Source organism: Rhamphochromis longiceps, linkage group LG19 (assembly GCF_057381845.1).
Source record: "Rhamphochromis longiceps isolate RC_006_pf linkage group LG19, R_longiceps_female_GT1.1, whole genome shotgun sequence".
NCBI classification, from domain to species: Eukaryota; Metazoa; Chordata; class Actinopteri; order Cichliformes; family Cichlidae; genus Rhamphochromis; species Rhamphochromis longiceps.
The window spans coordinates 24962841-24987453 of NC_140575.1; the positions used below are offsets into that span (position 1 = coordinate 24962841).

General features: G+C 43.3%; 2 protein-coding genes and 1 pseudogene across 3 annotated transcripts; all 3 read right to left on the minus strand.

The window, feature by feature from the left end:
- Positions 1-891: 891 nt before the first annotated feature.
- lclat1 (lysocardiolipin acyltransferase 1) lies at positions 892-23255 on the minus strand. Of its 2 annotated transcripts, none has more exons than XM_085391156.1 (6): positions 23115-23255; positions 6526-6693; positions 5869-6067; positions 5464-5610; positions 4013-4129; positions 892-3057 (listed from the first exon to the last, which is right to left on the minus strand). In XM_085391156.1, the coding sequence occupies exons 2-6, from the start codon at positions 6691-6693 to the stop codon at positions 2531-2533; spliced, it is 1158 nt and encodes a 385-aa protein (XP_085247282.1). In that variant the 5' UTR covers positions 23115-23255; the 3' UTR covers positions 892-2530. The 2 variants fall into 2 exon arrangements, with proteins under 2 accessions (XP_085247282.1, XP_085247284.1); XM_085391158.1 differs by lacking the exon at positions 23115-23255 and adding an exon at positions 14703-14851.
- On the minus strand, positions 6704-13236 carry LOC146646856 (uncharacterized). Its single transcript, XM_085391155.1, has one exon. The coding sequence runs from the start codon at positions 12459-12461 to the stop codon at positions 9363-9365; it is 3099 nt and encodes a 1032-aa protein (XP_085247281.1). The 5' UTR covers positions 12462-13236; the 3' UTR covers positions 6704-9362.
- Positions 12739-14689, minus strand: LOC146646857 (uncharacterized; annotated as a pseudogene).
- Positions 23256-24613: the final 1358 nt, after the last annotated feature.

Here is a 24613-nt window from a genome sequence, read left to right on the forward strand (position 1 = left end):
TGGGTGGATAAATGCATCTGTAATTGTCCAATGATTCATCATCTGCGGACAGCTAATTTAGTATGTCCTCACTTTTTGTCTTTAATTCGACTGGATGTGTCTGCCCGCTCTCCCGTGCCCACAGGAGAGCAGATATGTATAATATAGAAATAAACTTTTCTTTCCAGCTCTCTCTTCACACACACAAAAGGAGTGACATTCTGTCACTGGGAGAAAATGGCATGCTTTCCACTGACATCACTCCACATACTGTTGCCAGGAGACAAGGGAGTCAACATTAGTTACTATGGCGACTGCACTTCACCTTCAAAGCTCCTGACCTTTTTGGTTGTCTATGGTAGACTAGAATGTGTGTGACATGTATATTTGTGACATGTATATGAGTGTTTGTGTATGCGCACAAAACACACAAGGCAGGACGGTCTTCCATCCTTAGTGTTGTGCAACATGAGCATTCAAGGTCTTGTTGAGTCATCCACTGCAATACAGTAGTTGTTACAGGACATGCAAGATTAAAGGACTGCAGTGGAAAAAAAATGCAATGAATGAAACTGCCGATCACATGACACTGGGGCACCAAAAGCGCCGTTACTACTTAAGTTGGGAGTCAACATTTCCTAAACTTAAAAAAACAAAAGATGACGGGAGACATCAGTGAGTCGATACAGCATATTTATTTAGATATATATCTCTTCATTTAAAAGACTGACTCATAACAGTGTCCACTGCGTTTACCTGAGGACAGTGATTTTTAAAGAGGTCCAGCATCGACAAGTAAATGTAAAAATGAGCAACACAAAACGGCACAGGTGAAAGAGACAGATTTCCAGCTGGTTTGGGAGTTTTAAGTGGTTTGAAAAAACAAAACATTTATATAGTACCATATTTGGTAAACAAACATGCTGATGATCAAGTTGTTAACAAAACTATATCACAGTGACTAGAAACAGCCCCTTTTGACATAAACTCGAGGAGCTTCGGATTTGCATAAACCAAACAAAACAAAAAAAGACCCCATTGTCGACTCTGTTGTGTGCCAGACAATTAGTACTTCAAAAGTGGATTGAAGTCGTCAGCTAGATCACACATTTCACAGTGTTACAGAAACTGCTGTAGACCTCCAAACACAAAAAGCTTCTTTACTCACTCAAGTAAAAATGTAATTGAGTTTGAACAGAGAGCAAAGGCAAAGAGAACAAGAGGTGAAACATGCAGCTGAAGAACTGCTTCAATCTTCTTTCAATTTCACTCCTTTTTTGGCACAACTGGAGTCGCTTTCTCAGCTGTCATTTGCTAATTGAGTTTAGCCGGCGCATCAATGCCAGTCCTCTGGAGAGGGATACCAGCAGTGGTGGGCATTACAGGGCTTTTTTGGATTAGGTTGAGTTCAGGGCCAGTTTTCCACTCCAAGTCTGGTTCTCTGTGCCACCCTGCACATTGAGGGGTAACGTTGTCCCAACAGGACATTCTTCCACCCCAGCACCACACACATCCCGTCTCTACAAGGTGTCTCTTCATCCCCAGAAAGGGCACAAAGCCCATCTGCTTCTACAGTAAGCCAGACTTATCAGTCAGATCTTTAATTTTGATAATAATACAAGTGCTGCCTCAATATAGCTACAGGCAACCCTGCCACTGACATGTAGATCTACCGCTTCCTCACATGACAGACTACTTGCTTTTGATTGCTTTTTGTTTTTAAAGTTGACATTTGCTTTTCTCACTGCTGGGTTTACATGGAAAAGCTGCATTGTCATATTGACTTGAGCAATTGAGACATATACAGTGAAACCACCATATAGGCTAAAAGGGTAATTATACCCACTAAACGTAAACAGTTTTACTCATATGTGCCTTAATAACTCTCTGGGAATTACATCTGTCCTTTTTTTCCCCTTGCTGAACACTTCTAACAGAAGCTGATTGATTTAAACAATCCAGCTTATACTGCTAATGTGAATATTAGCAGAAGTCAAATCATCATACATACACGTTCTGTACTATGGCTCTGCTCCATTCATGATTTAAAAAAATTATTACAGCATACAATAAAATACATTTCAAAAATATGAATATCTAACAAGTATGACAAATACCAACAGCAGTATTTTCTGACACAGGTCCATACCGAGGTCCCAAACAACAAACCATGATAAACACCTACTACATGAAACGGATAAAAATGGACAGACGGCAAGCTAAATAACAGTGATTACACAAGAAAAGTCACAGAAAGGGCAAGTGATACATCATTTACGATGAATTCCCTAAACCCAACACAGTTTAATATGGTTAACATTCCTCCCCCCCCCCCCCCCCCCCCCCCCCCCCCCCCCCAGAAAGCTCTTTCCACTGAAGCCATGCATACCATCGTGGGTGCACTTATTTTTGTCTTTCTAAGGCATGGAGCACTAGGTCCCACCATGGGATCCTTTAGCTCACTGGACTGAACAAGTGTAGACAAATGAGTCCTCAGTCTTTGCTGAGTACAGGTGGTAACACGTCATTGTTCATTCGCAACTGTATTTCCTCACTTCATTTTTCCATCTAGCAATTTATTGTTCTCACTGACGTCAGCAGACATCGACTTCCAGTATCGATGGCAGGCCATCTCCAGCATCTCAAGCCCTCCAAAGCGCTTGTGCTGAGCTATGTACACTCCAACCATGATCAGGAAGTAAAGCCTGAAAGGAGCCCAGAGCCACAGGCCAGTGAAACACAGAGCAATGAAGCTGCTCCAATACAGCAGCGAGGCCGCTTTGATCAGAGTAACTCGCAGCTCTGACTTACAGGGTGGTACTCGTGCAATGCCATCCCTGTCAAAGGCGCGGGGCTGCCCTGAGTAAAAGTCCCGTAACCGGACCTCCTTTTCAGCCCAGCGCTCCCGACACCAAGATTCTAAGTCAGAGGAAGAGGTGGGAAGTGCAGACACTGGATAGCGCCGGACATGGAAATGGATCTCACGTGGGAAATGGCCGGATATGAGGTGGCGTTCTGTCTGTGGGATGTTCTTAGGGTAGGCGACTGTAATGTCATGGACGGCATCCAAATTATCACCTAGGAAAAAAGTAAAAAACAAGTACAATTTAAAATGATGAATGGGAGAATAACACGACTTACTATTTTAAAAAGATGAAAGCAAATTCATTTAGAAGTGTGAAAAACTCTACTTCCGATCCAGAACCACAAACAGTAAATCTTTTAGACATGAAGACAAGCCACTGCAGGGAGAATTATTATCTCTCTTACAAAACCACACTAGTTCACTGGCCCCGTTACTCAGACACCTCCAATTATCCAGTAACTCGCCGTTTTAAAACTACCGTCATCACTGATCTACAGTGCCCTTGTATACACAGGGGGAACAAAATAGATTACCAAAAGCACAGGATGACACCCGCAAGCGCCTGCTCTCACAGTAAAAATAGAGCTTAGAGGGGCATAGTGGATATGGACAGGGAGAACATGATCAGCATGAGTATGTCAGTCAGTGGCATAAAGAAAGGGAGATGAAAATTGGCTTAGTCTGACGATATCACAGTGTTTCACAACACCTGCTTGGAGAGTCTGTGTCACTGCTGAGCATGCAGGGTTGGTGGGGTGGGGGGGTGGGGGGGTGAGACAGCAGGACCAGAGATGGTATTTATTTAAGACCTTTGGAAGACTGCCAGGTTGAGCTCACACAGAAATATGATAATATCGGGTAGCTGTAATGACTGGCATTGGGATGAAAGCATATGTCTGAGACTCTGAAGAATAACAGGTATAATCCCTCCTTGTATGAACAGCGTCAGTGGAATAAGTACAGTCATCGTAGCAGCGTGTCATTTTCAGTTGGTTTTAGAGATAAAATATTTCCGTCCTCATGACAGGCTTTGTGTCCTGGTTATTTTCATGTGAACGCATTACACTGTCTGGCTGCCAACTATCCTTAACGTGTCTATTACAAGTAAATCGGTCACGTGTTTAATGTAGATGATTTCAGAAGCTGTTAATGTCCTTCAAAGCTGACCTTTTCGTAGTCGGTCCACAATGAAGGTGAATCCTGTGGTGCGGGGATGAAGAACATACTCAAACTTCGGCAGGCTGTTCTGTGCAGCAAACGCGTCGCTCTTTGCCCTTGTATTTTCTGCAGAAGACACACACCATAAAACTTGAGTAAAAACTCTGTAAAAACATATCATGTTACTCATTCTCTCCAGGATAAATGTTTTTACTGGGATGCAATCAAGACTCTAAGTTTGTATCATATGACTGCTTTAAGAAGAGTGCATAAACCTTTATGTAGGCACAAAAAATAAGGTAAATAAACCAAGAATTGTTTTAAGATGCTAGGAGTATTAGCTGTCTGTATTCATTTTGACTTTGTACTTTAAAACTATTAAACTTAGAGTACCTTTACGATGAAATTTATACTGTCAAACCAAAATACCATGGACAAGATTAACTGTTGCATATTAGATAGCCTTAATAATAACAACAGCCGAACTCATGGGGATACATAATCAAAAAATTCCAGTGTACTATTATAAAAATAGAAGTAACAATAACAACATGGGTTACGGGATATGATTAGATTCATTAATACACCCACTAAAGATAAACATTTATCCATTTATAAAAATCCATGGGGGGGCATAAACACAGGAAAGGTGACTATTTATTAGCCAAACATTCCTTGGGAACTTGTTGCTGGAACATGTAAACTATATCATGACTCATAAGTTATATTATGCAACAAGAAGCAAATTCAGACAGAGTACTCAGACAACAGACAGCTCTGTTGATCACACCTGTTCTCTTAAACAAAGCTGTTTGTCATTCCTACACAGTCTCTTATTCAATTCAGTTTTAAAAGCTTTATTAAAAAGTTTGCTCTGACCTTGATCCTTTAGTCTGTATGCCTCTAGGATAAGCAGTGTGGGACTAATGAACTTCCACGTAAGAAGTCAACATACCGTGTATATATCCCCTTGTTTCTTGCGTCAAATCAAGCCTTGAAGTCTAAGAGGCTTACTTGCAAACACACTCGCAAGGGTGCAAACATAACACCAACTGTAAAGTAATACTTAGACCCTACTGGCTAATTATGATGTAACTACATTCAGCTCAACATGACATCATGATATGTAAATGGGAGTTAAGCTTCTCCCAGTAATGCTACTCAGGACTTTGACTGGCTCAAATGGGATCTGAAGGGCCTTTAGGCACAAGTGTCACTCTTGCTTAGACCGAGAGATCAGAGCATTCTTGCAGAAATGGCAGTGACAAGAGATTTAGATATGTCTTATCACTCTGAAATTGTGTTTGCATAACAGTGTCGAGCGCAAAGGCATGCAACAGGTGGAGCGCTACGCTGAGCTCTGGAAGCCGACTGGTGGGTAACACATTTTCAGAGTAATAACTGAAATATGGACAGACTGCCCCATGAATGAATTAAACACTGCAAGGTTTACACTTCACCGGTAAGGTCGGTGCCTTCTGGGAAGAGCAGCAACTGTAAGGGCTCTCTGATGTCACAAAAGTAGTCCAGCATGTTCTCCAAATGCTTCTTGTCCTCCTCCCAACGACGCTGAATGAAGACAAAGCAGGCAACCTGCATTGCCCAACCTGCAAAGCAAATATTAAGTTGTCACATGTCTGCTTATCAAGGTAAACTGGCTAACATCTTAAAGTAGGAGCTGAACTTGTATAACACATCAGTGCTCTAACTTTACATCATAATGTTCCTCTTTTATATTTACATTCAGCCAAGTCAGTCTTAATGGTTTTATCTCCTCTTTCAGCATATATTACATTATAGTTTGTGTAAGTGTACACGAGTGTCTTTGTGTGTAGGAAAGGGCAAGGCACCCACTGTATACCCACCAAAGCCAGGAACAGCCTTAAGCGCAGCCTTGAGGCAGATCTTTTCCAGACGAAGGTAGCTGTACCTGAGCAGACAACACCAAAGGAACATCCAGTCCAGGCGGGTACGGTGGTTCATGATGATCACGCTCCGCTCTCCGGGAATGAAACCATCACCTGTTATTACCACCTTCACTCCAAATACTAGCTCCAGCAAGGACTAGAAAAGAGAGACAAGGATGGAGGGAGCATAAAAGAACCGAAAGGGAAGCGAGGGTGACAGATAGGAAGGTGGTCAAGGATGATGACAGGAAAATCATAGAAAGGGAGGAGGCGGAACTAGGAAGAGGTAAAAGAGCCAAAAGAATGAGAAGATAATAAGATACTGGTACTGGTTGGATATTATTGCCATTGTTCATGGTCATATAACCAATCACAGGTGATTTTACATGGCACCACCTTGTGTTTCATCTGATAACGAGCAGGTATACGATCATCAATTGTTGCAGTCATGATACACAAGACCTTTGCCTTGTTCTCAGGCATAATTGGAATAAATGAAGTATAGTTTTGACAAATTAAGAGAAAAGGCATATTTTCATCAGCCTATGCACAGGTAACTTAAGACCATCTGTCGCACACAAGTAGGTTAAAAAAAGGGTAAGCTGGTGTACGCACCACAGGTAGGGTGAGCCAGGTAGCCACAATTCGATCACTGAGCCAGCGGTACCAAGCAGGAGACAACAACATGAGGGGTAAAACTGGCCCCAGCATGAAGACGCTCCCGAAGAAACTACCCAAAAACAGGGTCACCACAAAGTACAGGCCCCGCACTGACACAGCCATCTGCAAGAGATGAACAAGACAAGATTAGCTGAGTACAAGTCCATACAGAATAAACATAACAGTTTTAAAGAAACACTGTTTTATTAAGTGGGTGGATGATGACAGTCACTGTATTCCAGACTTGGATCTCTGCTATGGAAAGAAGCTAAGAAGAAGAACATTGATAATATGAAACAAATGTGGTTTTTAGCGGTCTTGCCAAAAGCAAAGATTGCAGTTCTGTTGCTCTTTTAATATATTTACCCACAAACAGTGGAAAATCCAGGGCAGACATTCCTAGGGTGGAATGTAAATGGGGGAACCTTTTGGTCTGTGGGTGACAGATTGTGGGTGCACAGTCACTAAATCACGTTTTGTTGTGGTTTTGGAATTATTCACTGAATGTACTGCTGGAGAAACTTTCTGTTATTCTTAATAAAATGGCTTTGTTGAATGAAGATCTTAAACTATCACTCAAGTATAATCAGGAACAGAACAGAAGAATTAAAATATTGTAACAGGAACTTGGATGCAATCAATATGGCAATATATGGAGTGTTAAGACACTGAAAGCAAAAAAGCCTGGAAAATGATACTCTTACATTGAAAGTCTCAACTGATTAGGAATGCTAGGTATGTTTTTACTGCATTGGGTGTGTGCTTAGGATCACTGTCATGCTTAATAATGAAGCTATTGCTAGTCAGATGCTTTCCAGATGGTACTGTATGATGGATGATGGAAAACCTGACAGTCCTTTTCAGTGTTCATAATCCCATCAGTTTTGTCAACATACCCAAATCATGACAAAGCCTCCACCATGTTTAACAGATTGCTGTAGCTGCTTGCTGTTGTACCTCTCTCCTTAACCTCCAAACTGATGACTATTTGAACGAAGGTGCTATAAGATTGATTGCCACCGATTTTTCCAGTGATTGCTAGTGATCTTTGGTTCAGTCCACTGAGACCATTTCTGATGGGGCAAACAGTGGATGGACTGGTTCATATATTGTACTTTTCTGCTCTTTTCTACTCTAGCATTCAAAACGCTTTATACAACATGCCTTATTCAATTCACACAAGCACTTTTTTTCTACAGCTATGTGCCTTTCTATCTAACATTCCTACTCCGATGGGGCAATTTAGGGTTCCGCATCTTGCCCAAGCGTACTTAAGCCCCTTTCACATAGAAAGCAACATGTGCTGCGCTGACCGCTAGCTGGAGAAAATGGCCCAAAAATTGTGTTACACTCCACTTTTACTTGTTTCTTCATCCCTTGCATTAGGGACCTTTTTTATGCTTGAATTATTTTATAAGTTAGTGTTAACTGGTCTACCAAGGAATAGAATGGAATGAAATGAGTGAAAAAGTAGCCAGTGTATAAAGTAAAGAACCTAAAGACTACTTTTAAAGGTTAGAAGTAATGAGTACAAATACTTACTTACTTAGAATTTTCTGTAATTGAGTAGTTATTTTTCTGACAACTTTTTACTTTTACTCCCTACATTTTTAAACAAATATCTTTACTTTCTACTTCTTACATTTTCAAAACAGGCTCCTGGTTTTTGGTTTAACATTTAAGGGGAGTTATTATTTCACGTCACTGCAGGTCTTCAAACAGCAAACTGATTTGAGCCTAAACAACACATGAAAGCCAGTCCTATTTGTATATTAATCACCAGGCGACATTGCATAAAAAGGGATCAAAGAGGCAAAACGGTGTGCCATAGTTAGGGGTTAAAGTGGGCCTGGAACAAGTGCAGATGTCCATAATTTGCAGTTGTGGTACTTCAGTATTTAGCTAGCTCTAAGAAAGAGGAGTGAGTATAAAGGGAATACCTTTTTTTACGTGGCAGGTAAAAAAAATGCAAAATTTCTATCACCTCAACAAACATCAGCAAACCCACAAATTGTTTCTGTGCAGTTTGTCACAATATGCCTTCTACCTTAAAAGCTACAGCTGCTATATTTCACAGGGGAGAGAATGAGAACTAAAACCACTCAAGATAGAGAAAGACGGGACCGGAGAGGAAGAAGAGAGAATTCTATTTAAAGGTAATAACTGCTCATGATAGTTGATCAACTGGAACTTGAAAGCTTACATGCAAGTCCTGATTTTTTTATGTCAGATGTTATCTGTATATGTGAAGCAATGACTTTTCATATTGTGAAGCGTTCTGCAAAACAAACTGAGGTATGCCAAGTTTGTGTTATTCAAAAGCGGCATGAAAATACTCTGCAGCTTAGTGCAGCATAAACAATTTAGATTTGCCGTACTGTGATGGATTTAAAGCAAAGAACGTTGGGTTACTTAACGTAATCCCTGGTTCTTTGATAACAGAGTGAGGTGTTTCACTATGGGAATCGCCTCGGCGTGACCAACTACGGAAGCTCCAATGACACCACGTCTGTCTATGACAGACCTGTCGAGCCGTGCTCAGGGCTCCGCCCCCTCGTACTAACACAGCCGACCAGCTCCTCCTAACTCATTCCAAGCAGATTTCTTTCCGTGCCTAAGCAAGGAGGGAAGTGTTGGTGAAACACCTCACTCTGTTATCAAAGAACCAGGGATTACGTTAAGTAACCCAACGTTCTTTTTCTAACTTCGCTCGGTGTATCACTATGGGAGATATGGCCCACTCCCGGATTGCGCCAGCTCCCGAAGCTACTCTCCAGTGCTACTCCAGGATCTCAGGTCGAACCTGAGGCACCAGAATCCAGCACCGTCTGAGCCAGGGATGACTGTGCAACATCCAGCCGATAAAACCGGACAAACGTGTGCGGCGTAGCCCAGCTTGCTGCCGCACAAATATCCTGGACTGATACATCTCTGAACAACGCCCAGGATGTGGCCACACCCCTAGTGGAGTGTGCTCGGAGTCCCGGGGGGGCCTGCAAGCCCTTACAGCTATAAGCCAGAGCTAAGGCCTCTACAATCCAATGAGCTAGTCTCTGGCGTGATACGGGCCTGCCCTTGTGAGGGGAGGCCCAGGAAACAAACAGCTGATCCGACTTCCTGAATCCAGCTGTTCTGTCAACATAAGTCCCCAAGGCCCGGACAGGGCACAAAGTGTTCAGCCTCTGCTCCCTCTCGGAAGAGAATGGAGGGGGGTGAAAAGCTAGGAGCTCTACTGTAGGGCACCTGTATGATGTTTCCAACACTTTAGGGACAAAGGCTGGGTTAGGCCTCAGGAGTGCTTTAGTGAGTCCCGGGGCCAACTGTAGACAAGAGGGGTGAATAGACAGAGCCTGTAATTCACTAACTCGCTTGGCTGTGGTTAGAGCCAACAGCAGAGTGGTTTTAAGAGAGAGAAACTTCAACCCCACTGCCCCAATAGGCTCAAAGGGGTGGTGGGAGAGGGCGTCTAAAACGACTGACAGATCCCATAAAGGGACCAGTGGTCTAGAAACTGGGAGCGTTCGACGCGCTCCTCTCATGAAGTGACCTACAAGGGGGTGCTGCCCAGCAGGTTTATCACCAAACCCCACGTGGCAGGCTGAAATAGCTGCTAAATAGACCTTTATAGTGGAAAAAGCTTTCCTTTTGTCCAGCAAGTCTTGAAGAAAACACAACAGCTCCACCACTGAACACTGAAAAGGGATAATCTGCTTTTCATGGCACCACTCTTCAAAAACACGCCATTTACTGCTGTAAATGGAACGGGTGGAGGAGGCTCTGGCATTCTGAATGGTTTCAATAACCTTCGGAGGCATGCCTGCTGCCTTCAAATTCCACCTTTCACGGGCCAGGCCCAGAGAGCAACCTGGTCTGGATGGGGATGGTATATCTCCCCACGCGCCTGAGACAGAAGGTCCCTGCGGATGGGGAGTGGCCATGGCTCGTCCACCAGAAGCTGGATGATTTCTGCTATCCAGTGTTTGGATGGCCACCGTGGAGCTATTAAAATCAGAGACAGCCCCTGATCCCTCACTCTGATCAGTGTTGGGGAGATCAGGCTGAGGGGAGGGAAAGCATACAGCAGAGTTTTTGGCCAAGGATGGGCCAGCGCATCCACGCCCAGTGGCGCGTGTGCGTCTGACAGGGAGAAAAACAGGGGGCACTGTGTGTTTTCTCGCGAGGCGAAGAGATCTACGGCAGCCCGGCCGCATCTCTGCCAAATCTGCTCCACCACCTGTGGGTGAAGCCTCCATTCTCCGAACAGTGGATTTCCTCTGGACAGGAGGTCCGCCCCCCTGTTCAGAATTCCTGGCACGTGAGTTGCCCGAAGGGAGAGGAGCCGAGTGCTGCTCCACATAATTATTTCCCTGGCTAACCTGTGTAGCTGCCGGGAACGGGTGCCGCCCTGGCGGTTGATATAAGCAACTACAGTGGAGTTGTCTGTTTTCACTAAAACATGTTGACCCCGGAGATACGGCAGAAAATGCCGTAAGGCTAGGAGCACCGCGCGGAGCTCCAGCACATTTATGTGATTCAGAGTGAGTCTCTGTGACCAAACGCCATTCACTGCTCTGCCCATCATAGTTGCACCCCAACCTGACAGGGATGCATCTGTGGTCAGCGTCACCCTGGATGATACTGCCCCGAGCGGTACCCCCGCCGCGAGAGCTGTCGGGCTCCTCCAGGGCCGGAGAGCCGCAATACACGGCTGTGTTATTTTTACACCACGACTGAGATGTCGGCGAGGGCACAGCTGCAGAGAAGCAACCCACCGCTGAAAATCTCTCATCATAAGCAGCCCCAAGTGTACCACCGATATCACCGAGGCCATGAGGCCGAGGAGGCGGAGACAGAGTCGGAACCGCACGACTTTCCCCAGCTGAAAACGGGAAAGACAGTGAGTGAAGGATGCGATCCTCCGCTCTGAAAGTGCGATACGATAAGAGATGGAGTCTATTCTGAGCCCCAGATACTCTGTAAACTGTGCGGGTTCCAAGTGGCTCTTTTCCAGGTTGATAGTGAACCCAAGCTCCGTGAGGTGATTCACCACCACCTCGGAGTCTTTGATCGCCTGCTCGCGCGATCGTGAGCATATTAGATAATCGTCTATGTAAGAAAATATTCTGATGCCGCTGTTCCTTAACGGAGACAGCGCTGCCTCCACACATTTGCTGAACACCCTCGGAGCTAAGGATAGCCCGAATGGGATAGTTTGAAACTCGTACGCTACGCTCTGATAAGCGAACCTGAGATATTTCCTGTGTGGAGGATAAATGGCGATGTAAAAATATGCGTCTGATAGGTCGATTGTAACAAACCAATCGCCTGTGTGAATTGAGCGACAAAGCATCTTGTGTGTGAGCATTCTGAACGTGTACTTTCTCAAATGCTTGTTTAACACACGCAGATCCAGAATAGGACGGAGCGACGTTCCGTCCTTTTTCGGGATGAGGAAATAGCGGGAGTAAAAGCCCTGCTGAGCTTCTTCGCTCGGAACCGCTCCGATCGCCTGTTTGTGTAACAGGGAGGATATTTCCTCCTCCAGCACATTCGCTGAATCGCGACTGGCCACAGAAGCTAACACTCCGCCGAATCTCGGTGGTTTTGCCGCAAACTGTAGTCTGTAACCATGGGAAATGGTTGACAAGACCCAGGGATGAACTGCGCATGCGCGCCACCGCTCCAGCCGCTCTGCGAGCGGGCCTCTGAAGAAGCGGTAGCGTGACGTCACCCCTGTCTCCCGGAAGGAGTTGGGGCTCTCCCCCTCGGGAAGAGCGTGAGCTCCCCCCGCTGGGAACAAAGACAAATTGCAGTGATTTTCTTTTGTTTTTATTTTGAAACTGGGGGGACATTCTGCCCTTGGCAAACTGCCTGGCTGCAGAAATGCACATTTTATTTCTTTTGTTACCCCCAAACCACAGTGAAGTGTCTGGTGACTCTGGGCAGTGCTTGGTGACACAGACAGAGTGTTTAGAAGTGTTTGGTGACACTGCGCCATTTGTCCACAAGTCTGTCCTCCCTGAACTGGAGGAGGAGACTGAGAGGGTGCTCCTGGTGAACTGGAAACTTCCGGAGACCCTGAACTTTGGAGTGATTTGGTTACCCCTTCTAACACCTTCCTTCTCTTTGGGGAAGAAAAGAGGGGTGACACAGAATGCTGCAGGTGTGCTAGGCTGACCGCTTCTTTTTCCCCTCTCCGGGGTGTGACGGCTTGTTCTTTGCAGCAACTGCTGCAAAGGAATGCTTGCCCCAAGGTCTTCGGTTCTCTACCTTGGCCTGGTGGGCACCCTGCTGGCCTCCTGCTCCTCTCTGCATTCTGACCCCACTCTGTCTCCCTCTCGCAGCTGCTGCTGTTGCTGCAAAGCCAGCTCTTGGCACCTGCTGGGGCTGAGAGTTAGGTTTTCTGGGTAAGCAGAGATTGAATGCTTCACCCTCCTGCTTTCTGCGGGTGCTTGTTTCTCTCATTCTCTCCAGGGCTGGGCCAAAGAGACCCTTGGTTGGGTCATAGGCTGCATCCATGACCTCAGCCTTCTGAGCATCACCCAGGCCTGACAGGTTTAGCCACAAGGCTCTCTCACCCGAGACTGCAAGGCCCATAACGCGACCACACCCTTGGACTGCTCCCCTGGAGGAGCGAAGAATGAGATCATTAACCACGCAGATTTCATCCCAGAGGGCTGGGTTCGGGCAACCCGAGTCAAGCTGACGGCCCATGTCTTCCAGAATTTCTGCCTGATATGCTGATAGCAGTGTGACTGCATTAAGCGAGCACACTGACTGTGCATCATATTTGTATGTCCTTTGATAAATAGATGCCATGAGGCGATCTATCTTGTTGGGCAAAGAAATGCTAGAAGAAGCTGAGATTGCCCTGCGGTTAGGGTGAAGGTGATACGCCACTGAAGGCTCCACTGCTGGGGGTTCAGTCAGCCCCAGTTCACCCATCCCCTGGATCTCAAGCTTAGAGCAGCCCTTGGTCGGAAGCTTGCTTTTAAAAGGGCTTGACCAATAGCGACTCATTTCTTTCATGCAGGCTGGGACTGCTGGCAGAAGCTGCTTTGATGGCGGCAAGGCTGGTGGGAGCCTCTTGCCGTCATACAAGTCACGTTCTGCCCCTTCGGCATCCTGGGCGGCTGGCCATGGGATGCCTAGCTTGGCAGCAGCCCGTTTACAGACCTCGTACAAATTGCTGTCCACCAGGGGTGCAACTTCAGCCCCACTCGGTGGCCTGGACTACTGGGGAGGAAAGGTAGAGTCATCCTCCTGTTCCTCATCCATGTCCTCCAGGTCGAGGAGGTCGGAGTCGGCATCGCCCTCCGCGTCCTCGCCACCCGGCTCGCCCACGTTTTGATCGAGGAGGTCCTCGAACGATGGGGGCATGAGCGGGGACTCTTCTTCCATCATGTCCGCCCAGCTTGTGGAGGCTCGCGGATGACGGATATCGCTCGTAGCAGTAGCAGCCGACAGGCAGGGGTCCTGACTGTTCGTTACTGCTACTCTCAGCCTCCTTTCCAGGACTTTCTCTGGCATCAAAGCACAGTGTGGGCATCCCTGAGGGTCCGCCAGTGAAGCCTGAGCATGCTTGGCACCCATACAGACGATGCACATTGGATGAGGGTCCCTGCCCGAGATGGTGGCACCGCATGATGCGGGGCACGGGCGGGATGCAGCCTCTTTAGCCTTCGGCTCCGACCTTTTGGCGGGAGTAGGAGCCGTAGACATGGTTAGCGGAAAGGGGTGAGACTAGGCTACACCAGGCTCGTCTCGACACGTTAGCCCGTAAGTAGCTAGGACTAGCAGCGGGTGTTAAATCCGATCTAGTCGCGGCGGGAGTCAGCTCGTCGTGACACGTTGGCTGCACTCCGCTAGCCAATATCGTTAGCAACTTAATGCTAACCGAACCCTACGTCGACCAACAAGCTAATGCTAGTGAGACGCTAATGTGGTTCGTGGCCTGCTAACAAGTTAATGCTAGCCGGACACTGAACGAACAGCTCGCCGTAACGCGTTAGCCCGAGTCACACAACGTCGGCTACCTCGCTAACTAAAACCAGGAACCGCTGGGACAGCTCGCCTGACGCGGTTGCTGTTCCACAGTGCAACTCTAAGTACACTTCTTTCGAAGGACTTACTCAGCACGATCCAAACTGGAACCGGAAAAACTGCGTTCGGCGACGTACTCCTACACGGGATGCCTGAGAACTGTTAAGCAGCTAATCAAGTTAGCCTGGATGCGCTGAGGGAGCTCAAAGTAGTTTCTCACGGGAAGAAAGCGAGAATGAGTTAGGAGGAGCTGGTCGGCCGTGTTAGTACGAGGGGGCGGAGCCCTGAGCACTGCTCGACAGGTCTGTCATAGACAGACGTGGTGTCATTGGAGCTTCCGTAGTTGGTCACGCCGAGGCGATTCCCATAGTGAAACACCGAGCGAAGCTAGAAAAAGAACTGTGTGTGACTAGTGCACAGTGGCTGTGGTGCTCAAGGTGAGAATTCGGTTACATCAAGTGTAGCACAGTTGAATTTGAAGTTAAGCTGATGAATCTTAGATTCATTCACTCAATTCCACCTTCATACCAACCTTATACAGCCTAGTATAAAAATAACATGCACAATATACTGTCATCACAGAGGATGCCAAGACAACTCATGAGACATGTGCTTATATCTTGTTGAATTCAGTTGTGCAAATCCACAAAGACGAGTAAACCTCAGAGCTGCAGTGGCCCAGATCACCTAATCACAGCCTGTACCATTAAGAGTTATTACTCATTTCCCCACATTGAGCCACTACAACCCCACGCGTTGAATCCCACTTTAACCCCCAACTGTACTCATTTTTCAGTTTAAAGGTAAAGTCATCCTCTGTTCTGTAAGCAACAGAAAACAGAGGAATTTCTTTATTTTCTCCAATTGTTTGTTCATATTCTACATAACTGATTCAAACTGAGTGCATTCAGTAGAATTAAAATTTAGACTGAAATAAAGTTTCATCTACCAATATTATTTTATTATTGTATTAATATAGCACAAGGTTCAGTTAACTTTGCACAAAGATAGATGGTAGAATATCCTCCCAGAGAGCTACTTTTTACTTTGAGTACATTTCAGAACTTATACCTTTTCACTCGTTGAATAAGTACTTCAGCTTTTACTAGAGTATATTTTAATACTAATATCTGTATTTCCACATAAGTACAGAATGTCTGTACTTTTGCCACATCTGACTACTTTAGAAATTACAAGGAAGACTGGTTACTTGGAAACAAACTATCAAGAAATGACAAGTGGCTGCAAATTTTCCACAATACTGTACATGTACTTCCAAACTGGAAGAATGGATTCAGTATGGTGAAAGACTGGGACACAGAGACTTACTCATTTGTGTAATTTCCAGGTAGTGGTTATTATTCATGAGATATACACATTTTTTAAAATGTGCTTTTATGAACCGGTAGTTAAAAAAAGCAAGACTAAAAACTTCACAATGGAAATGACAAAAACAACTACACCATAAACTTCGGCTGTTATTGAACCTTTGAGCCACTGACTGCACTAAAAACATCACAAGGTGATAAACTCGTGGAAAAATTGGTTGAACCACACTTAAACTTTATTGTATTGTAAAGTTTTTCCTCTGCTTATCAGATTCAGGGTCTCAGGTGTAGGTGGGGTCAGGAGTGTGGGTAGAACCTATCCTAGTTACCATAAGACAAGAGGTGGGGTACACCATAGATAGCTCTCCAGTCTGCTGCATGGCTTCCAAAGAAAGACACACAATCATTCACCATTGTCTTTGGATTGTCAGGGGAAGTTGGAGTACCCGGTGAGAGCCCATGCAGGCACGAGGAGAACATTTGTAGGCCGCTAATGAACCTTTGACCCACTAACCCTGCTACCAAGAAGCATTAAAACATTACATGATAATGAACCAAAGGAAAATTTGATAAACCACACTTACATTTTATTGTGTTAGGAAAATTATCCTTTGAAGTCATTATAAGCCCACGTACAAACTGTCATTGACATGGTTGCAAACAAAACTGAAACCTGATGCTGTATGTACTTTGTAATGGTGTCAAATCACAACAAAACGCTCAAGAACAATCGCATCACTCTAACACAAGGTAAAAGGGACTTAATTCAGCCCTTGTCTTTTCAGAGATATGAGAGGTAAACATTTCAACTTCCAATGGTAATTGAAAGTTGAATGTTAATTTGTGCTTCGCAAACTTTCACACAGGTGTTTTCACTTAGTTTTCCTGATTACACCCCTTCTTATGCTGCATTAATGGCACATCAGAAGTGGAAGGTTGGAAAATCTAATCAGGAATCTCATTGGATTTAACTGATTTATGTAATTTCTTGGCTGCCTCCTGGTTTGCTTTTTAGCCATTTTATGAATAACAACCCCCATCACTTAACTGAAGAAACAGATGAGCTAATAAGGCTTGTTTGTTTGATTTTTTTCCCTGGGGAGAGATAAGAGTGGATTCCCCGTGTCCACTGAATGCAGCATTAGTACCAAGACTGGAGACCTCCATGTATTTCTTAGTATGGTTCCACCAAAGCCTGGGAAAAGGCTGAATTAGCCTGAAAAATGTTAAACACCTGTTATTGCACAAGGCATTGACATAAAAATTCAATATTTATGAAAAAAAAAAATCACCTTTCGAAAAAAACGACAAAGTGTAGACCAATGTCTTTTGATCAATCAAATACAAAATAGTTGGTTAATTTAAGATGAACTAAACCTGTCTTACAAAAGTTTCTAGGGTGATCTAGTCACACAGCCAGTGTGATCACGATGAAAGCAAGCATTATACCAGTTTGCTGCAAAAAATAAATGTCATGGCCAAGCTGGTACTATCCCTTCTGATACTAAACACAAAACAAGAGTTCATTATTGATCTGTCAGGCAGTCATAGTGGAGGAGCAACACTGTGTCATGCCATTCCTTAAGTATATAGTTTACATATTGTTGTGACTTGTGAGGCTCATTCTCCTTATCTTGCAGACAGAGATGCAGAGATTACATTTACAAAACAGCTGGGCTGAAAATAAATTCTACACAGTGATCTAAGGTCTCTGCATTTTTTTTTTTTTCAGGAGATAAACAACAAGATATCAAGCCTCAAAACAGTGTGCTTTCTATTTTTTCAGAGTAGCTGGCACTAGCTGTCTGCCTATTGTTTTGTTGTAAATGCATCAAAAAATGTAAAAAAAAAAAAAACAAAAAAAAAAAACAAACACAAAACAAAACACCAGCAAAGTAGAAGCGATACAATCTTGTACAGTCTAGGGCTGTGCGATATGACCAAAATCTCATATCCCAATATAAGAAATTCTATCGTCCTGATAACGATATAAATCACAAAAATGTAACATTTTCTGTAAATTCTGTGAATCTCGGGCAGCTCGTCTTGCGGGAAGTGTTTCCAGCTGCGCGTCATGTGGCTGGAGTCGAGTGTTTTAACCGATGCATGAAACGATACATTTTTAGACATAAGTTGTAACGGCCGCCGTTTTCTTTGTATTTATTACACAGCGTGCTGCGGGGAAAAGCCCGTTCTAACGTTTGAGTCTAAGGTTTATTTTTTAGCACCTGGCGGCTCTTTTTTAATTCTCATCTGTAAATAATCTGCTCTTTCACATTATTCCGTTTATTTTGAAAAGTCTCAACAGGATCTTGAGCTTTATTGTGAAAGGTTTATGTGGAAAATAAATAAGCAGACATGGAGGGTTTTACCATCGTCGTTGTTAACGACAACGCATAAAAAACAGGCACTTGTCCATCGGTAGCGTGGTTATATTAAATATAGGAGAAAGAGAGAACTTTAAGAAATTAATATAGCCACTACAGTGACCATCAAAACGATGAAAAAATATTGCCGTAAACAGTTTATTTTGCGACACCACGAAACAAACGATAGCGTAAAATGAAATGATAGACGTTTTTATATCGTCATCCGATATATATATCGTTATATCGAACAGCCCTAACACAGTCCATGCGTATCTTAACAGTAGGGCTGTGCAATTAATAAAATGTTAATCTCAATCATGATGCTGGCTTCTCACAATTAAAGGAACATGATTGAGTGCCACTGAAAATGTATGCTCTGCCAATAGAAAGTAAAAGCAAATCAAGTGGTCGCTAGATTAACATGCCTCCATGAGCCAATCACAGCTGTTCCCTGCACTGTGCAGCTTCAGGTTTCCTGGACTAGACGGGCTTAGTAAAAGTGCGTTAAAAGAGAGATACATAACCAAATTCAAATGTGTGGCACGGCAGGAGGTAAAGAGCTTTTCCCTTGAATTGAATCGTCATTTGCTGTTCGGAAATATTGCAAATTTAGGTCAAGTGATGTTAACCAGGAACAAATTATATGCAAAGAGTGCTGTAGAGTTGTGTCTGCACCGCAAAACCACACAGGTAACTTATTCAGCCACCTGAAAACAAAGCACAAACTGCAGGCAGGTCAAGAAAATCACTGTTCAGCTCGGACTTCCATAAAAGTGAGCAATGATGCAGTGAAATCACCAACGCAGTCGCATTTGGGCAAAGATGCAAGGGTCAACCAAACACGGAGCATAACGATGGCTTCAGGGAAAGGTTTAACATACTGGTCAAAAGATGCTGGCCATCTTTTGATTGAAAGTGTCTTGTGTAGCTGTGGGAAGACCATATACACTCCATGGCAGGGTGCACACAATTATTTTTCTAAAGTGGAAATACCAGTGCCGTATGTAAAACACTACTGGGGAAATACAGAGGGATCTCACAGCTGTCAAGCACTTTGCTATTAGTTTTATTCAGATCAGGTACAATGAATGAAGGGAAAGACTATTTTATGCACTTCACTTGGTGCAATTTTTAAAACGATACATTTTTTCTTCTAACACGTGCTGAATTTGGGTATATAAGGAAAAGCTATTTTACTTTACTGAAAAAAAGCTTTTGTGCCAATAAATAAAAAAATAATTACATTTATAATATTTATTCTGTAGACGAAAACTATCAGACTGCAAAGAAGATAACATAAACAAGTCTGACTAATTTAACGAAAGGAGTTAGAAATGTTTTTGTATTGCTGATCAGACGGAGCCTGTCATTTTCCACCACACCCCGAGGTTTTGGTGGAAAGCAATACAGGGTACAGTCACCTAGATACTGTGAGGTTATCTTTACTGATATCTGCATGATTTCAGACTGAGTCACTAGACAGAAATCTAACCAGAAAACATTCCAAGGGATCGCTTGTGATCATCTCCACGCAAGCCTTGCTCATCTCAAACAAGCCTATTGAAGTTGGGCAAGTTGAGACATTACACACCTTCCTGTATTAGTAGTTTTTAACCTACTAAAACCGCACGTAAGCAAGTAACCTAAGTGTCAAATATTTTGATGTAATGCACCTTTGCATGCTTGGCAAACCTGATTTGATGCTCGATGAGAAAAAGCCATGCCAAATGATTTGTGTACATTACAGAGAAGGGCGTGGAAACCCTTATAATCTGTAAGACTTACTAGTTTTACAGTTAAGCCCTAAAGCTGGTCAATTACTATTAAGAAGATGAAAGGTTTAAACGGAGAGGCACAGCAAGTCCCTTGCTGACACTGGCAGCAATTTTCTCCTGCAGGTGTTTTCCTCTCTTACGTGAACTTCAGCTCTCACCTTACACCTCAATTACTGTTATGACTGTACAGGCTTCTGGTTCAGACTACCTTCCCCAACACTTTCATCATCCTGCCCTTGTTGACACCTTCTGCGGCATCATGACACAGCAGGTCTCATGGCACCAATCAAAGTGGCAGAAGTTGCATTTAAGCAATCCAAGAGTGTTTGTGCATGATTATGTTGGCATTTAGGGTTTAAGGGTTGCTGGTTTTAACAACGGAAAATGTGAAGCATGAGAGGGCTGAGGACAACAAGCTTGCTCAGCACAATTGCCACAATTAGGCTACGTCCCTTTCCACTCACACACACACACACACACAAATAAAACACACACCCTTGGGTGGCTGCTGAAACAACTAGACAAGGCTATTCATACATGCAGTAAAAAGGCCTGACACACCTGGAGCCAGTGATGTGAGAACTGAGTGGAATTATGAAAATTAAATTGTTATATAAACATGTTTTTTTCCTGCTTGGCATATACACATGAGGCCTGGTAACACTATTTGTGCAAGACATCCAGGGAAACTTGTTTTCATACTCCAGGGCCAGCATTGCTTGTGAGTTTGATTTATTCCCGTCTACTTGGTTGGTTTAACATTTATTTAATCACCATAGTAATGATCCTGAAATAATTTCCCCACACACACACACACACACACACACACACACACACACACACACACACACACACACACACACACACTTTGGACCAAAATATTCATTCTAAGGGCAGAAAAAGAAAGCAGCGAGGGAAGATAATAAACATAAAATCAATACACAGGATACATTTGTTGTATCAGAAATGTGACAAAAGCTCCTGGAAAAACACAATTGACTATAGAAGGCTTAATAGAGGAAGCTGGTGGCTGTTGTCAAAGAGGATGTGATGGAAAATCTGGTCTAAACTTTAGTGACAAAACCATTTTTTGTCAATCAACTTCCACATTCTTTGCAAGCATACTTCCTGCACGCAGGTGAGGAAGACATATTAAGTAGTCCTGCTCGCTTCTCTTATTTTGTGCCCACTTGGCTCCTGTCCTTCCCATCTTTCTTTGGCACCACATTTAAGAGGTGTGGCAAGCAGCTTGCAACATTATGCCACATAGTGCAATTAATTAATTAATTGCACTATTTTGTACATGCAAAAAAAACCCCAAAACAACAACTGAAAATAAATTAAAAATGCAAGGCTACAAAAGCGCTTTCCAAACAGGTAATCAAAGAAAACAGAGTTGCTTCCACACAAACTAAACTATTCAGACTGAAGTATAAATCTGTTTAATCACAACTCTGGTCGAGCGGATTTGAGAGAAAGTTAGAAAGGCGAGGCTGAGATGGTTTGGGCTTGTGCAGAGAATGGATAGTGGATATATTGGACAAAGGACTTTGAATAAGGAGCTGCCTAAGTCTGGTCCCAAGAAAAATGTAGCCAAAATTAAGGAAGGTGTTTGTGTTGGTCCTGAAATTGGTGAAATGATGCTTGACAATGAGTTCAGAAGCCAAATGGATCAGCGGCATGGGAAGCCTTCGTGCAGGTTGTCCAGAATTTTCTTGGAAATCACAGAATTGTGCTCAGCTTATGGATAACATGCTAAAGGCATTTCAGCTAATGACTGCAGAACTTCACTTTAGATGCACTTCTTACGTTCTCATCTCGACTTTTCCCCCCACCAAATCAGCGATGAGCATGGAAGAAAGTCTTCATCAAGAATAAAATGATATCAGGGAAAATTCAATCCTAGCATAATGGGTGACTACTGTTGGTTCTTGCTAAGTCAAGCGCAAAAGCAAATGTATTAAACATTGTTTAACATGTTTAATTTTGAGCTAAATTGACAGGAATTTGCTTTAGCGTCTTTGTCTGGTGTTGTGTTCTGGTTTATTATCAGAATACACACATTAAAACTATTTTGTAGGGGAAATGCTTGAAATTCCAGATATTGTGTTGCTATATTGATATTCAAAAGTGATGTGTATCTCAAAAACCTGACGCAAGTTGGTTGTACTTCTGAAATCAGTGTAAAAAACAAGAACAAAAAAAACAGATAAAAAGCAGGTGTGAGGTGCCCAATAGCAAACAAAAAAGAGTTTTTTGTAGAGCAGTGTTATCAATAACTATAACAATCTCATGTTAAGCAAGTCTTTATTTTAGATAAGGGGAAAGCTCAATCGCCTCAGATAAAATCTATATGCTGGTTTGTTTTGAAATTATAGAAATTTATTAACCACTAAGGCTGCCTGAAAAGGAAACTGATATGCAGTTACTTTGGGTACCTGTGTTTCCAAACTACGATATCTTTTAACTAATATCATACAAGGGCAACTGACAGCAACTTACGCCACCTTTAAAGCAACAATAAAAGTAGCTAATGGACCATCGATCGCACCATACTTTTTCCACTATACCAGGGTGGGGCGAGTAAGGAAGGAGGACTTTAGCCAGAAAGAAAGCCTCGATTAGCCTAGATTTAAGTTTAAGCTAAGAATTGTGCCATATTTTATCTGTAAATAATAATGTTGCTACGTAAATATTGACCTAGCAGCAGCCTTTAATGCAATAAACCACGAGGAGATACTGCAGTCAAATGGATTGGCTAATGGAGACGCTAATGTTTACATTCTGACAGTGTGTGCTCTATTACGGTGAACACATTATGAGGAAGGGGTAACCATACAAGCACCACTTTGCCTTTCCACAAACTGCCTTTAAAATCACTTGGCTACAGAACAGCTCATCTCCCAACGTACACGCTAACTGCTACATTTATTAAACGAGAAGCTACCTTAAGGTAAACTACTAGACTTTCAATGGTGATGGCTAATGCATCGAGTTTTGTGAAACACATACAATTTAAACATACCCACCTTTCGTGCTTATCCTTCACAATCAACGATCGGTGCGGGTGTGCTAGTCACGTTAGCTCCGGTAAGTCCAAACGCTGGGTTGCGACATACTAGCAGCTAGCTAACTAGCAAACATTAGCAAGAGGAGCTCCGGTAGAACACCGGCTGAAACTGCCTCGCACCCGCTTTGTTTCGTGAAGTATTTGCTGCTCTAATTACGGAGCCGAGGCAGCTTCGCTTTATACGAAAGCATTTACTTACTATTAAAACAGAAACTTGCAGCATCAGCCATAACGTTTAGCTAGCTGAAGCCGACCTCTCAACTTGCTACCTCTCACCTGTCTTTACAGACAGGAGTCGACGGGGGGTGCTGTTTGCACAGGATAGCTTCATTAAGGAAAATGACGGTCTCAAAACCGCAGACCTGTGCCATGTGGAGCAGGTTTTGCCAAGGAGAGCCCTCATAGAGAACGCAGCGTAGATTTCGCAAGCTGATAGTGACTTTCACTGACACATTTCTTATATTTTTAGCAGCAGTCGAACTAGTTTGCACCTTTGAAGTCGTAGGTTGTGCAAAAAGAAAGTAGTTGACAATAGAGAAAAATCCAGCAAAGAAGTACTTAAGTACTTTTTGTGCACAGTATGGTTTTATGCATTTTACGCTTATTCATCATATATAATTTCAGCAGTATTATGGTTTAATTAATAAAAAGGTCTGAAATGCTTTTTATTGCTGCTTGCCCAGGGTGAGCTGCTTCAACTATTTTATAGAAAAGCATGCAATGCATATTTAAACATTTTGCTCATTATCTATTGTACAAGTCCTCATCATAACGCATTGAGAGGTCAGTGCATCATTAACAAAGCAGCAGTCACAGGCGACAAAGGGTAAGAACAGATCATTTGAAAAGTAAACAGTTATGCAGAAATAACCAACGGAAAACATAAAAAAAAACCCTGTGTTTTGATTTCACTAATCAAAACACAATTCCTTTAAACATTAAAACTGGTTAGCATTAAACAGGGAAAGTACAGAGTACACTCAGAAGTTTAATCATTTCAGGCTCTTGGTTGAAGCTGGATCAGGCTTTCTTTCAAGATATGCAGCCTTTGCAGTGGCCTAAATTTCTTTAAATTCAAACAATGTTCAGATATGAACAGATATGTTTCCATAGATAACTGCCTTTGTGCACATTAAATCTCTCTCTCTTCAGAGCTTAAAATCTTTTTACTTATGTTAAATTGTTCTTCAGTAGGATTCTTGTTAGTCATATATCAGACGTCATTCAGGTACTGATGATATACATCTCAAGTCCTCCAACGCAGCCTTTTAAAGTAGTGTAAATCTTTGCATATGTCATTTGTTTCTTTTACCCACAGTTATGGGCTGTTCTACTAATACAAATTACCTCAGCATTGAGGGATGCGTGTGCACAGAGCGGTCGATGCGTCTTAGTGTGTCAGAGCATGCACACGGCAGCCTACTCTGTGTGCACGCATGGGGAGTGAGGTGGAGATGG